The sequence below is a fragment of the Poecilia formosa genome, unplaced genomic scaffold (genome assembly GCF_000485575.1).
Source record: "Poecilia formosa unplaced genomic scaffold, Poecilia_formosa-5.1.2 Scaffold430, whole genome shotgun sequence".
NCBI lineage: Eukaryota > Metazoa > Chordata > Actinopteri > Cyprinodontiformes > Poeciliidae > Poecilia > Poecilia formosa.
In genome coordinates, this window is record NW_006800369.1 from 168529 (window position 1) to 184944 (window position 16416).

The 16416-nt window shown below is 41.0% G+C and overlaps 1 protein-coding gene across 4 annotated transcripts in view; it reads left to right on the plus strand.

Annotated features, from left to right (window-relative positions):
• Positions 1–16416, plus strand: part of plekhh2 (pleckstrin homology domain containing, family H (with MyTH4 domain) member 2) — a 32035-nt gene that overhangs the window by 2228 nt on the left and 13391 nt on the right. For 2 of the 4 annotated variants that reach the window (XM_016663582.1, XM_007577167.2), the window contains exons 2-13: positions 2630–2762; positions 10237–10299; positions 10376–10525; positions 11083–11166; positions 11231–11312; positions 11395–11547; positions 12598–13358; positions 14244–14319; positions 14535–14629; positions 14701–14860; positions 15777–15913; positions 16030–16143. In XM_016663582.1, the coding sequence (XP_016519068.1) occupies positions 2640–2762; positions 10237–10299; positions 10376–10525; positions 11083–11166; positions 11231–11312; positions 11395–11547; positions 12598–13358; positions 14244–14319; positions 14535–14629; positions 14701–14860; positions 15777–15913; positions 16030–16143 (1998 nt within the window). In that variant the 5' untranslated portion in view covers positions 2630–2639. The other 2 variants (XM_016663583.1, XM_016663584.1) reach the window with 2 other exon arrangements.

Genomic DNA, 16416 nt, shown 5'->3' on the forward strand with positions numbered 1-16416 from the left:
TGATGAAACCATCAGTTGTTGAGAAACTGCTAATCCACCTCATTTGCTTTTCCCGCTCGTCTTCGAAATTCTGTTTAACCGTATGGTTAGAAAGACACTAGAGTAGGGGATTTGATCCTCTCCCATTATGAAGCAGGAGTGGGGGATTTGATCCTGTCCCATGATGAAGCTGGAGTGGGGGATTTGATCCTCTCCCATTATGAAGCTGGAGTGGGGGATTTGATCAATGGAAAATGATTTGAACTTTCTCCTTCTCTCTCTGTTCTGTATCCATGAAGCCTTCTTTTAAACTCTTCTGACATTTGGTGTTCTTCCAGATGCTATTTGAACTGCTAATTCTTTGATATGCTAATCAGATGCATAACCATGGCAACAATACATTGTTACCATGCTTAAGCAACAAATCATATCTAACGTGACAGAGATTTCCTCCCTATTCTTCTTTGCAAACAAGTTAATTAGCTTGTCTGACCATCAATTTTCAAGACTTCAGGTCAGGTTCAGGTCAGAACTTTAACTAGGTCATTCTAATACGGGAATGTGCTTTATGTTAAGCCGTTTCATAGTCGCTCTGTCTGTATGTTTAGGGTTGTTGAATCTCCGCCTCGGTCAGGATCTAGGGTTGCCTAGTATTTAGCTCCGTCAATCTTCCCACCAACTACATCCAAACGTTCCCACACCATGATCCTGCCACCACCGTTAGTTCCCTACTTCATCTGATGTTCTCTAAAGTCTCAGCTCCAAATGCAGGAGTTGATTTGTTTTTGTTCACTTCATCCTGGTGAGGTATGTTGTGTTAAACTCCCTCCTCTCTCAGCCTGCTGTTTTTGTTTTTCTCACACGACAGCTCTTTCATTTCTTGCCTCCGTCTGTGTTTACCGCGGCCAACCAGCAGCAGAAATAGGGTAGTGGAAAAAAGGGTTTTATGGCCTTCATCCACACATGTTTCTCTGTGTGATGGAGCTCGGGCTGGTAATGAGAGGTTACAGTTGGAGGAGACAGAAAGCCATCATCTCCGTCAGAGATCCTCCTGCATCTCCGCCACCCGCCTTCCTGCACTCGATGCCTGTTTTTCCCAAAGTTTGCAGTGGAAAATGTGACAGCAGTTCGTCCTATAGGGAGTGTTTTGGTCCTGCAAAGTGATGCAAGGCCGATGCCCAAAGTGGTTCAGCTGGACACAGACCTGGAAAAAACATTTAATGAATTTTCCACCTGCAATACAAAAACACAAAATCTTACCAAGTGTCTTTGGTCTAGTTTCTAGTGCAAATATCTTAGTAAACTTGAAATAAGACAAAACTGACTTACAAATAACTTTTCAGCAAGATATAGAGGCTTGTTTTAAGTAATTAATTTGATCAAACTAAATACTAGCTCCATTGGCAACAAGACATTTAACCATGTTTTTAGTTAATTTATCTGCCAATGGAGCCAGTACTTTTTCATCAATATTAAATAATTATTTACTTAAAACAAGCCTCTATTTCGTGCTGAAAAGTTACTTTTAAGTGACTTTTGTCTTATTTCAAATTTAATAAGATATTTACACTAGAAACAAGACCAAAAAATATTTTGTGTTTTTTGCAGTGTGTTTAAATGATCTTTGTTGAACATCAGCTAACAACAGTGGGTCCATACTTTTTGCCAGAGTTTTTTCTGTTTTTTAAGGATTAATCTCTTCTCTTCGTTACAATTTTCAATCCGATTTTAACATCCTAAAATTAGATGCTAACCCCAGTAAGTCTACATAATGTCATTTTTTTTCTTAATACAGTGCCTTTAAAAGTGATCTGTTATTCTTTCTTTAACAGGTTAAGATAGGTTTACAGGCAATATGTGTTTTTCTGGACAAAATCATTCTTAGATCATGAGATTATCTAAATTGTGCCTATTTTGAGCTCCTTTCAGAAATGCTGTTTTAGGAGTCTGTCACTTTAAATCCGAATAAGCCACACACCCACAACTCAACTTTTACACTCACACATGAAAATGTCTGAAAACTGATGTGAAATTATACAACCATATGTTTTTGAAAAGCAGAAGTAGAACCTTCTCCACAACCACAGAGAGTTTAGCCATTGAGCAGCGCATAAAGCAGTGAAGCTAGCTAACCAAACGTGCTGGAACTCTACTTGGGTTGCTAGGTAACAGGGCTGGGCTTGCCTGGGGTTGCTAGGTAACAGGGCTGGGCTTGCCTGGGGTTGCTAGGTAACAGGGCTGGGCTTGCCTGGGGTTGCTAGGTAGCAGCTCAATGCCCGTAGATTGTGACTTAACAATTGGGATGCTTTTGTAACGAATCGTTTTCCAGACAACAAAAATTGCTAAATTAACTTACTGCCAGAAACTGGGTGGTTTTTTAAGCACTGGAGTCATTTGTGAAAAATAGTCAAGAGAGCAACTCTACACTGTATTGATGTTAAGTCAAGCTTTTAAAAATATTTTTGAAGTATTTTTTTTTTTTTTTGCCTTTTCTACGACTGATGAAGCGTACACTAAAGGAATGCTTGGTTATTAACATTTTAGGGGATAGTAGTCCGAGAAGAGCCATGAAATGGTCGGTCAGGAGGAATAATAAGACTTTGTTTTCTGTTTCTTACTGCTGCTTCTGTCTGTCTATGTTTCTGGAAAGGCTCGGCATCATGGCAGAGGGGGAGGAGGCGATGAGCCAGGAAGACTGGAAGGAGAGGTGTACGGTTCTGGAGGCGCTGCTCGTGAAGTTCAGGGTCCAGATCGTCAAGATCCGGGAGCTGACCGCAGACAAGGTTGGTCCAGGGCAAAACCAGGCCTGATGAATGCGTTGATGGACCTTTGGTGGTTCTTCCTGGGATGCATGAGGGAGTTTCCACAGTCACAGAAGGTTAATTTTGAATTTCTCTGCTGATTTATCCTAAAGTTTTGAATCATTATCCTGCACAGAGAACCAAAGGTGACTAATTTGTTTCCTCTTGTAGTTGAAACCATTAGATTTCAATTTTAAAAATACAAAAGACTTCAAGATGCCACGTATCCAGAGTCTTTATGAAATTGCAAAAATACAATATCCTACCAAGTATTTTTGATGTAGTTTTTAATGCAAATATCTTATTACACTTGAAATAAGACAGAACTAGCTTACAAGTAACTTTGTAGCAAGACATAAAAGCTTTTTTAAAGTAAATAATTCCCTAATATTGATGAAAAAGTACTGGTTCCATTGGCAGATTGACATTTTTCCATGTTATCAGTGAAATAATCTTCCAGAGTAATTAGTAGATTGTTTTATCAATATTTGATACTTTTGGCCACTTTTTATATTTCTTTTGTACTTTTATGTGGTTCTATGTTGGCTTTTAATTTTCCCAACAGTACGTGCATCAAGTCGATCCACAGAAATCTAAGAAGTGATTCAACTCATGCCTGTATTGTTTGATGATCTCTGGGAAGGTTCAGCCTCTCATGAGTGCAGGAAGGGATCCAAATTCAGACGGGGAGCCAGTGGTGAGTCTGCTGGGCGCAGACTGGCCTCTCTGGGCCGGCCCAAACCGCTCCGTGGCCTAGATCTGAAGCCGCTCTCTGGGGACGCTGATTAGAGCTCTAATGTAAACATCAGTCTGACCACGGGGCTCCGCCATGCATTGCATGATGGGATTGACCCAGCTCCAGTCAATTACAGATCCCTGCTGCTGCCCCGCTGGACAGCAAAACAAACTCCCACTGAGACTTGAAAATCCGGCTTTGGTGGGTTTGTTCAGCATTTCTCTGCTTCTGCTGATCCAGTCATCTAATATGAATAAGTTTGAGGTATACAATGATTTATTTTATGGGCGTTTTGCTCTTTGATTGCGTTATTTCATATCTTTAAAGAGCAACTAAGGTTAAGAAAGGAGAAACTGTAGCTCAAGAGAAAGGAAACATTTAAAGAAGATCAGTAATCCTTCAGTCTCTCCTGCAAATGGGAGATCACTGATTTAACTTCCCAGCTCTAGAGTTCAGTCAGAGTTCAGCAGACTTCAACTAAAAAAAAACAAAAACACACGGGAACCCACAAATGTAACAGAGCCTTTCAGAAATATACACACCTCTGAAATCTTGCACAACCCAAAGTTTCATCTGGATTTTAAGCAACGAGCACACAGATTGTGGTTTTAATGTGGAAAAATGTTAAAAACGTCAAGGAGTACAAACATTTTTCAAGGCACTGTCACATTATTAAAGGGGACCTTTTATGCAAAGTTCACATTTTGGACATTTTTGTTCTTCATTTGCGTCTCAAATGCAGCACAAGCGCTTAAAAAACCCAGTCAGCCATTTTTTGCCAATAAGTAAATTTTTTTGTTGTCTGGAAAAGTAGCTGTTTCAAAAATCTCCCGATTATTAAGTCACATTCTGCAGGCACTGAGCCGTTACCTAGCAACCCCAGCTAGAACCAAGTCCCGTTACCTAGCAACCCAAACAGAACTCCAGCACATTTGGTGAGCTGGTTTTACAATGGCTGCTGGAACAGACAAGTGTTTGGTTGTTGGCTTACTGTCCAGAAACCACTTCCTACATTCTTGTTGGTTGGTTGGTTGGTTGTGCAGGAGGCTCCACTTTTGCTTTTCAAAGATGTACGGTTGTATAATTACGCATCTGTTTGAAGCCATTTTTATGTGTGAGGTGTAACATTGAGTTTGGGGGCGTGGCCAGCAGCAGCTTATATGGATTTAAAGTGACAAGACGCTTTAAAACAGCTGATAGGCAGAACTGATCAGATTAAAATCCCATTTTCAAGGAATAACTTTGTGGAAAAAATGTAATGAACATGTTTGTATGGATCATAGACCTGTCCTTACCTGTTAGAAGCATAATCAGTCACCTTTAAGGGGTTTGTTTGCTGTTAGAGTGTATATGATCCTTGGGTTTCAGCATATTCCTAATAATCACCTACGTTTTTTAACAGATTTAGCAGTTATACTTAAAGTTAATGGTTTTAACTCAACATTTAGATTTATTTGTGCAAAATAGTCACCACATGTAATCTGCTGAGAAGGTTTTAGGAACAAGTCAGGTATGTCTGTGTTTTAAAAAAGCCAGATTTTCAGGATTTGGCTTAAGAAAAGTAGAAAAAGGAGCTTTGTGTGAAGAGTGAGCAGCCCAGGGGAGGAAATACCCGCTTTAGTAAATATTATGTGAATGTGTGTGATATACAGGAAGTGAGTTTTCAGGCTGAGGCACTCAGTTATTCTGGGAGCACACGTGTACGAGTGCTGCTCAGTTTATTTCTAAATGGTTTTAATGCTGTTTTTTTGCATAAAAAAGTAAAATTGCGTTGTGCATGGGCGGGTTGCAGCTGTTTGGGAGGGATGTTGGTTTTGGCCAACGGGATGTGAAGCAGGAATAAAAGGCCACACGTTCTCTACAGAGACCAGAGAACGTGTGTGTCACTGTAACTGGAGTTAGTTACATTTTTAACAGCATAACTCAGAGTTTAAGATGGTCTTCCATTTTTTGCACTTTTTTGAAGACACTTAAATCTGACCTTTGAATGAACCAGAACAACATATTTCAGAACCAGGTCTTAACTTAGGGCTCCAATTAATCTTTTTATTATTCAGACTGTTACTTAAACATTGTGCTAAAAAAGTTTACACTCTGCAGATTTTTTTATTTAACCACTTAAACTTATTTTATACAATATTAGGAGTTCTGAGAGGAAAATATTTACAAAGGGTTTTTTTAATCTTTTTTTTTTTGCCGTTGTTTTTCTAGTTTTAATCAGTTTTGCGGCGAAACCTAACACTGCTGCTGTGCAAGTTACTCAGCAGGCTGTTGCTAGGTAACCACAAGTTACTCAGCAGGTTGTTGCTAGGTAACCAAAGAGTGAGTGAGTTCGTTGATTCCACCAAACTTGCTGGCCATGAAAGGTTCAGCAGTTAAAATCTTTTGTAAGTCTACATTACCCAGAATGCTGTGCAGGTCTGGGAATTATTGAATAATAATATAATAATAATTTTGGGGACATAAATTCAGCTGAAAGTGAATAAAAAAGTTTTGAAACTGAAAAACAAAAAAGATTTGAAGCAAGAAATGCTTTCAAACAAAAAATAAAAATAAAATAGAAAATGAAGATTTGAAACTGAAAAGAAATTGAAACTGAAAACAAAAAGTTCAATTTGTCAGATTCTAATCTTTTTTTTTTCTTTCATTTGAAACTTTTGCTCCTTCAAATGAAGGAGAGAAGGTGCTACTCATACAACAGTCAGTTCCCAAGAACTAAAATTTCAAGAAGACACGTAAAGTGCTGTATCATGTACTAACATTTCAGCTTGTTTTCTTCTTGCTAACATCTGCTTGCGTTTTGTCTGCAGCTTCCCAATTAGCTCAACACAGACACATCTGGTTAATTGACCTGTTTCCAGCCCTGAGCACAAACATTAAGTTCCTGCATCTGTCCTGATCTTTGCTTCCTGGTTTTAGGCGACTGAGCATCATGGTGAGGGTTGGAGAGCATCTGTGCCGGTGTTCTTGGTGAATGTTTAACATGCGCAGCAGCGTGTGGGTCGCAGCCTACAGAAGGAGGCTTTGTGAGCTGGCTGCCTGGCCTGCAGGGTGTAGTTCAGGGAGAGGTTGACCACGCTGCGGCAGCTCAGGAATCTCAGGAATGAAACTGGGTTTTGGGCCTGAAGGGAGAAATTGACTGTAGTCCAGTGGAGGCGGACGGGGAGGGAAGATGTTATTCTGGGTGGATGTAAAAGAGGTTAACGTGTCTGAAATCCAGTTTAAACTTCTTCACCATCTTCTTAGCCTGAAGTTAAAGGCGCTCACTTACAAACAGCCAGAAAATAACCATATTCCCCATTTCTTTTTTGTGTCTCTCTGCGTTGTTTGTGTCCGGTGATGTGTGTGGACCCCAGCTGTAGTCTCCAGTAAACTTGGCCTGTAATTGGTCGGCTGTTTTGGTGCCAGATGCTAAATGTGTTTTAAAGAGAGGCGCATGTGGTTTGCCGTTTGTGGTGCAGCGGCAGATCTAAATACGGAAACAGCGTCTCAGTTTGGGTGTCATGGTGGGTCGTCTGCTTTTACTCAAATGTTCAGGCTGTAAAAGAAAATGTTTGGGTATTTTTTAGTTATCGTTTGGTTTGAGAGAATCGCCTTCAGCGGCAACACCCAGTAGCGGTTTCTGGTAATAATAATAAAAAAAAGACCGCTTTGTCTTTTTCTTCCGCCGCTCTCTGCTCACGGTTGCTAGGCAACATAAGTTACACTAAGGTGGAGGCTAACAGCTAGCTGAAGGCTAGCCCTTCAGCTTTTTCAGAGCTTTTTCTCTTCCGGTCGTCGATATTCGTGGCTTTCGAAGGACCTGTCCGAGGTGGACCGGGTCCTTCGAAGGATGCAGACCCTGAATTCGGACACAGCTATTCTAAGAAATCATTTTGTGTCACTTAAAGTGTGTTATAGTAAAATAATTTGCCGCGCTTCATCGCCATTGCCACTTTGCCTGAACTGCCGGTTTGGACCCGTAATGGTGATATGATATAATCTGATATGGTGGACCATGAAGGAAACGCCGGATCCATCCTTCACATCTGGGGAAACGAAGGACGCATAATTCCTTTTGCAAATAAAAAAAATAAAAAAATTGACATTTTTCCCTAAGATGTATGTTTTTTGTACAATTTGGTGTTTTTTTGTTTGTTCGGGTTTTTCTTTTTTTTTAGAAAATTTGCATTTTTGAGCCTTAATACTACAATTTATCAATTACTTAATAAGTCGACAATTCATTCAACTAATCGATTTGTCATGATTATCCTTATTAATCGTTTCAGCCCTATTTTCCAGTTTGGCTTCATCTTTATGTGATATGTAATAAAACATTGAATCTTTTGTGATATTTTGTGCTCTTTAGGTTGAATGGAAATAATTTCAGAACCTGGTAAAGAATCAGATCATTTATGTTCTTTTGTTAGTGCTAGGGCTGCGTGCTCTTCCTGTTATGAGCAACAGAGGACTTTGCATTCATGGTAACTGGGTGGAAACCGCTGGGACGCTGTTTTTAGCCTCAAGGTGTGTGCAGGCAGAGGAGAATGGGATGGCGCCGCTCCAGTTTTCCTTTAGGTTCTGCTGACTTCCAGAGCTCCAGTCAGGCCGGAGGCGGACATGCCCGGCCAGACGACCTCACTGTTTCCACTGCATGACCTTTAACCTGGCATTTCACTCTTATTTTAGGTAACTTCAGGGTGCTTGAAACCCCTTAATATCAATTAGGTGATTCCAAGGTTTGGAAAGTGATTGATTTCTGTATCAAGTCCTTGAAACTGCACAGTTTTGTAAGAAACTGCAATCTAACACTCAATTAAAAGCGTAAATTTAGCAAACTTTATTGTCAAAACCTAATAAAGTGACACAGAATTTTTTTTCTTATCTTAATGTTAGTTACCAAAATGATTTCTATTTACTTAGTTCCAGAAAACATTACAATAACATTTTTTAGAGATTTTTTTTTAATTCTCTTTGTAAATTGATGTCTTTGTTTGCATAGACATCATAATAAATTTTTCAGTTGTGTGTGGTTTTATTTCCATTTTATTTATTGATTTTGATTGTGCTTTACTTTGAAATTTTTAAATATCTACTGTTTCTGGTCGTAAGTGTTCTTTACAAAATTAAAGCTTATTGGTCTTTGAGTGTGTAAACATGCATTAATCCCATTATCAATATATTACTTGAAAATGTTCTCAAGCAAGAATGTTATCATTTATTGCAATAATTAGAGAGACAATTTATCACCCCGTAAAATTTAGTGTGAAAGGCCTAAATATGACCCAAGTGGATCATATTTAGAGAGAAAGTTTGCTGGCAGGATGAACTTTCACCTTGAATCAGACCTCTGAAGAGCTGCTGAGGAGATTCAGACATTTGGTTCAGGTGTGTTGCAGAAACATCTACAACTTGCAGCAAAGTAGAGCTCAACCTAGACACCCTGGCCTTAAATCACAGATAATCTGTCAGGATGAAATACGTGTAAAATCCCCCTGTAATCTTTCCTGAATTCATGTATATTTCTACATGTGGCAAAAAATCCAAACTGTAAATTTCCCTACACATTCCTGCGTTCTCCGCCCCTTCATGAATTTGCTGAGGTTTGGGGAAGCTCCCATCAGAAGACACTGGGAATACTCTGCTGCTTCCGCCGCTTTGAGCCGAGGAATGCCAGAGGAATGCAGCGCATGAAGTCATGACTCCTTAACTCCAGAGCCGCCCCGTCAGCCCTGAACGGGTCTGCGTACACTGCAAAAACATAAGTAAAAATCCTACCAAGTAATCTGCCTTCTACTGCAAATACCTCAGCATACTTGAAATAAGATAAAACTAACTTACAAGTAACTTTTCAGCAAGATAGAGAATCTTTTTCTAAGTCAATGATTCCTTAATATTGATGAAAAGTACTAGTTTCATTGGCAGGTTAATTCACTTATAATAAGAGAAAAATGACTTTTCTTAAGTGAAATAATCTGCCAACGGAACTATTTTTTGTCAATATTCAGGAATTAACTTAAAATAAGTCTTATATCTTGCTGAAAAGTTCCTTGTAAATTAGTCTAGACTTATTTCAAGGAGTGATAAATGAGCAGTGTTTCATATCGGTTGATATTGATACTTGTCAAAATTTATCATTATATATTTTTTGTTTTAAATATCTGAAATGCTGCCAAAATGGTGGCATGACCATTCCTTTTTTATCCACAGTTTCACTCCATGCCGTTGTTTTCTTTTTATTTTTAAGTAGTTATGAGTGATAGTGGTAAAACCTGAAACTGGTCGTTGCTAGGTAACCAAAGAGTGAGTGAGTTGCTAGGTAACCAAAGAGTGAGTGAGTTGCTAGGTAACCAAAGAGTGAGTGAGTTGCTAGGCAACCAAAGAGTGAGTGAGTTAGATGATTCCATCAAACTTGCTTGGCTCACTGTGAGAGTTTGAATGGATAAAGCTTTTCCTCTGCCTATATCCCCCAGAATGCTGTGCGGTTCTGAATCAGATGTATTATCTATTATCATGTGTCTATCACAATATTGTTATTGACTTTCTTTTCCAGTCCTATTATTATTGGACAATATGGCTGAAAACCTATCACAACACAAGGGTTTCATATAAATTTACATAAAATGAAAGTAATTCATGAAGTTTCTTTGAGAGAAGAAGATTGATTAATTATTGTGCTATCACTTCATTATTGTCGGGGGAAATCGTTGAAGATTGAAGATCCTCTGTAATGTTTTGTAGATCCAGCAGCTGGAGACGCAGGTGATTGATGCAGAGAAGCGAGCATTTGCTGCAAACCAGCAGGTGAGGCTAAAAACCTTCTTCCTGTTTGTGGTGAAAGCTCTGCGTCTTCACATGTGGTTATACGCTACGATCCCAGGTGAAGTGGATGGAGGAGAAGCTGAAGGCAGCAGACGGCCATCTTGGAGACTCTGAGATGCGTTTGTTTCAGCAGTGCCAGGAGCTGCAGGCCTCGGTGCAGGAGAAGGAGGAAGTGATCACCCAGCTGGAGCAGCAGCTGGAGGAGCAGGTAGAAACACAGATCTTCAAACACTCTACTGTTTGTTTTCACTCTGTTAAAGCTGCAGCATGTAACTTTTATAAAAAGTATGTTTTTATTTATTATTTATTTTTTAAATAATATAATACGAGACAGATAATCTGTGAAAAGCTTGAGCTCCTCTATTTTCTTCCTGAGCGACTGTTGCTGTCTGAAGACATGCACCGCTCCCCACCAATCAGAGGCAGGAGGCGGGTCTTAGCACTGTCAATCAATCTCATGTTCAACGACGGATAAACGTGACAGGAACAGCATTTATCCGCCATTATCAGTAGCCATACTAACCAGCTTTAGCATTCACAAAAGGCTATGCTAGCTTTTCTGCAACGCTCAGATCTGTAGCGTAGCAGAGAGCAGGAATTGATAGTCGTAAGACCCACCTCCTAGCTCTGATTGGTTGTTTCTAGTTACCACTGGCAGTACACTTTTTTTCTCCACAGACTATTGGTCTCTTACTGTACTATTTTAACAAATATGTAAAATAATATTTTTATAAAAGTTTCACACTGCAGCTTTAATTTCAACAGAAACAGACTCGACTCCAGGATGCCAAGTCAGTGGAGGAGAAAGCAGCTAAGATCAAGGAGTGGGTGATGCTCAGGTTGTCAGAGGTAAGAATGAGATAAAGCAGTAGTAACATTTATGCTTCAGAGCTAGCAACGTGTTTTTCTTTAGTTTGAGGTGGAGAACACAACATTAAGAGAAACCAACAAGAAGCAGGAAGCTCAGATCTTGGAGCTGCAGAAACAAGTGCAGGGTAAGATGCACCGACTCCTCGCTGCCACTGCATGTCCGCCGGCTGCAGGTTTTCCTCCTCTTATCTGTGTTTGCACTTGCAGCCTTTGAGCAGAGGTGCAAACCCGGGGAGGCGCAGCGCCTCAGCAGCCTCACGTTTGGATGCTTCCAGGTTAGGGGTAAAAACCCCCAGGTCCTAACCGGGCCGGCGCCATGTCAGCGGACCCTCAGCACACAGGAAGAGATAGATACAAGGCGTAAGTCTTCACATAGCGGAAACTCTTATTTCTTAATTTATCTAAACAAGCAGGAAGGCACAAACTTAAGAAAGTAGCAAAATGTACATTTATGTTTTCATTTATTAATTAACAATCAAATGAAACCTGAAACCGTTAGAACAGAACTGTGTTGCACAGCATATCTGCAGGAAAATGCCACTCACAACATGTCCGCAATATTGACATCCATTGGACAGTAATGGTCATTTTCCTTTCTCTGTCCTGCTTTAGAGTTTTTTTAGGACTTTTGGTGCAGTTAATAGGAACATTGGTGGTATTTAGAAAAAAGATAAATAACATACCCAGGTGAATTAACTCAAATAATTAGAATTATTTTTCCCTGTCATAAGAAAAAAATTGGGTTCATATTTAGATTTAGCTTCAGATCAAATATTTGGGTTGCTAATGTAATATTTAACTTGTAAATTTAATATTTTGTCTGCTAACTAAATGTTTACTTTGTAGCTAAATATTTAGTTAAATTTAAATAGTTAGCTTATTAACTAAATATTCAGTTTGAAGCTAAATATTTGAGTTGCTTACTAGCTATCTTCATAGCAAACTAACTGTTTTGCTAGCAAGCAAAATATTCAGTTTGCTAGCTTGATATTCAGTTTCCTTGCTTACTATCTTCTTAGCAAACTAAATATGTAGCTAGCTAATATTCAGTTTGCTAACTTAAAATGTAGCTTGCTAGCTAAATATGTAGGCAGCAAGCTAATTAAAAGTAACAAACTGGTGACTGTCTGCTGGACAATTGTCATGTCTTCTCAATGTTTACGTAAGTTTTTATTGGTGAAATATAGACATTTTTTAAAGATTATCAGACATGAAACGTAGCATTTGTCTGTAATTTATCTATTAAATGTATGAGTTTAATTGTTTAACTGAACTATGAAGATAATGAGATGCACCAGTCCAGAGTTGTGCCACGGGGACCCTGACAGCACTAAAACTGTTTTGTCAGGAAAATGTTATTTCTCGAGTGTTTTATTGCTTTTCAGTGAAAGTTTCTGTCTGTTTTGGCAGAGACAGGCAGAGACGTCCACGAACAGAACCAAAGTGGGTTTGGGATTTCTCCGCAGGAGGACAGCAGCGCACCAAGGAAAAGTCCTGAAAATGCTTCAGAGGGGGAGGAAGTGTGTGAGGGCAAAGGTCATGTCTCCGGGTTCAGCCGGCCCTGCAGCGAGAACTACCTGACGGCTTCGGACGACAGCAGCTCTCTGTTTGACGATGACATGCAGCGCGCCGAGCGACCCGTTTTCGGCCTGGTCCAGCTGTCAGACGCGGCGCCGGCAGACGGTTTGAGCGGGGCGGAGGCTAAGCTGGAGGACTGCGCCTCCGAGGAGCTCAACCAGCGATTTCAGTCTCAGAGACTCGACTCCTCCTCGTCTTCCAGCGATCCGACCACGCCCAGCCCCATCCTCACCCCGGCCCTGACGCCGAAGCGACCCAACGCCCCTCGGGACCCAACAGACAACCCGGCTTCCCCCAAACAGCCGCGTCTGAGGACGCCCGCGCCTCTGGTGAAGAAACACCTGAGCCAGCCGCCCGTCGGCAGCGAGGCGGCACACGGACAAACACGCAACGCGCTCAGCATGCTCCGCCCCCTCCGGCCGCAGGAAACGGACCTGGACCTGGAGGACAGCATGGAGACGGGAAAGGAGACGCCTCCGAGCTCACCGACATCCAACCAAACGTCATCCGAGTCCGGTTCTGAGAGGCCGGATTGTGACGCCTCAGGGCCGTGCAAACCCCCGACTCCTCCACTGCACAGACTCCCGTCCTGGGTACGGCTGCAAAAACACAAAATCTTACCCAGTATTTTTGGTCCAGTTTCTAGAGAAAATTTTAGCACACTTGAAACGAGACTAAACTAGATTACTGGTAACTTTTCAGCAAGATTTAGGAGCTTGTTTAAGTCAAGAATTACTTAAAGTTGACCGATTATGCTTCATTGAACTTCATTGAACAATTAGGGAATTGTTAATATCTGTGAAAACACATGTAGTTTCCTATTTTAACAGTTCAAACACCAAATATGTCTTAAAGGTGACCTATTAGGTTTCCTGGAGCAGGTTAATACAAAACATGTTCATTATATTTTATGCACAAAATAATTGTTAGGTGGTGAGATTTTAGTCTGCTCAGCTATGGGCGGTTTTAGGGCATCTTGTCACTTTAAATCCAAATCAGTTACTTTTTATTGTAATGTTTTCTGGAACTAAGTAAACAGAAATAATTTTGGTAACTGGCTAAATACAGTTACTTTGTGTAATTTCAGTCGCATTTACAAACACCATAAAGAAAGTGGTGTTTTAAAGAAGTTACCTAAAAAAGAAGTAACAAATGGTTTTATCATCATGTTTATTGTTATCACAATAGTACCTCAAAATATCACAATTAAATTCAAAGTATACACCACCCAGCACTACATGTTATAAATGAAGTAATCTGCCAGTGGAACCAGTATGTTTTAAAGTACGGAGGAATTACTGACCTAAAACCAGCTCCTATATCTTGCTGAAAAGGTTATTTCAAGTTCACTGAGGTATTTGTACTAGAAACTAGACAAAGAATACTTTTTTGTACTTTCCAGTGCTGTAAAAATCTACTTGTTGATAAAGCTTTGTGGCGTTTTATGCTGTAAACGTTGCTCCTCATGTCCCTGACAGGAGAGTCGTATCTATGCTGTTGCTAAGTCGGGGATCAGACTGTCTGACATGTCGTGTCCGGGTCATCCCAGCAGAGGTAGGAACCTTTGAGAGAAACTTTTTGTTTCTCTGTTGTTCTAATGAAACTGGGAACTTAATTTATTTAAACGTACGTTTTTCAACCATATTGTCCAGCCCTATAAATGATTAAAGCTAATTTAATCTGTCATCTGGATTAGAAGAGTGGTGACATGTTGGGATTAGGAGGCTAATGGTTGAAAACGTTGACAGACTGAGGTGTCATCCCTTCAGATCCCTCTCTGCAGGCGTCCTACCCCGCCTTCGTGATGTACACGTCGCTCGTCTATAAAAACATGACGGCTCCAGTCTACACCACGCTGAAGGGGGTGAGTGCAGCCGGCTGTGTGCTGATGGGCAGCGCAGCAGAGCGGACTCTAATTGGTCGGTTCGTCCGCAGAAAGCCACCCTGCTGAGCAGCAGCCCGTTCTCCGACGACTCGTCCAGCTCAGACGATTCCTCCAGTTCAGGAGAGGAGGACGGATCCGTCTGCAGCTCCCACAATTCCTCTGGGTCCCGGAAGGACGGCAGCCCAGGAAGCCCACGCTGCCTCAAGAGAGGTACAGGCGGGCGGAGGGGTCAGAGGTCAAAGCTGCTGCCTGAAAGGAGCATCCATCCATCTGTTGGTCCATCNTAACAATAACTGAAAACGGACTGAATTGGACAAAACTAAGCTACAATGAAAACCCCTAAACTATTATAACCCTGCTGTGGAGTCATGGAAATCCCCCTGTGAAAGTTTGGTTTCTGTTGTTCCCCTCCGCGGCGCTCCACACAGATGGTCTCCATAGCAACCGGTGGGTTTTGATTTTTGCTGTTTCTCGCCGGTGGAGGAGAGGCGATGCACCGGATCGTAAATATGCGGCGGCCGTGACTCATGTGGAGTCGTTGCGTCATGATCTTTGTTTGGGTTGGACTCGTCTCAAGATGAGGAGGAAGACGAGGCCAAGATGAAGCTCATGGCCGAGGCACGCAGGGAAGAGAGGGAGGAGAGAGAGGAGAGTTATAGAGGTAGAATGAAAAGATTCTGCCTCTACATAAAATCTAGTTATTGGTTCTGATTGACAGATAGAGGAGAAAAACTTTATAACATCCATCCATCCGTTGGTTTGTCGGTCCATCCATCCATGCATCCATCCATCCATCCATCCATCCATCCATCCATCCATCCATCCATCCATCCATCCATCCATCCATCCATCCATCTGTTGGTCCATCCATCCATCCATCCATCCATCCATCCATCCATCCATCCATCCATCCATCCGTCTGTAGTTTTATCAATTCATTCTTGGTTTTTGCAGAATCCATATTTAAAGTTTTGACCACTAATCTATTACCTGTGAGGTATTTGCATTCAAAGACTCAGAACTTGCTCCAGTTTAAAACATGATCTAAAACATTAAAAATGAAATTCTTTGTATTTTCCGTTTGTTTGTTGTTCCCTCGCTTGTAATTCTTCTGAATGTGCTGCAGCCGTGTCCGTGGCGTCTATGACGTCAGAGAGTGACTATGCCATCCCTCCCGATGCCTATTCCACCGACACGGAGTTCTCCGAACCCGAACAGAAACTCCCCAAGACCTGCAGCTCAGCCAGCAACAACGGCAAGAGTGTGAGCCGCACTTTTCAGCACATAGCCTTAAACTGTACTCAGTGGAGGAAATATTTACTGCACAATCTAACTCTGAATTTGAGATGTATTTTTGTTAGAACTGTCATGTGTTTCAGGAGCCAATGGAGAAGTCAGGCTATCTGCTGAAAATGGTTAAAACGTGGAAGAAAACCTGGAAGAGACGCTGGTTCGTCCTCAAAGATGGAGAGCTGCTCTACTATAAGTCACCAGTATGTTGGAAGATACATTGAAACATATCTTCCTTTGCTATAAAGGATAAAAGTGTTTCCATTGCAGTTTTGCAAAAATAAACCAATTCTGATACGGCCAATTATGGACCGGCTAGTTTAACTAAGAAATTCCCTTTAGTTTCTTTATTTTCTAGTCGAGATGAGAAAAACAAGAGAGCATGCTCACAGGATGAACACCAAACAAAAATAACTGAAACAGAAATGTTTAAAAGCAGCAAAACGTTCCCCTGTTTGAATGCCTATTAGGCATTT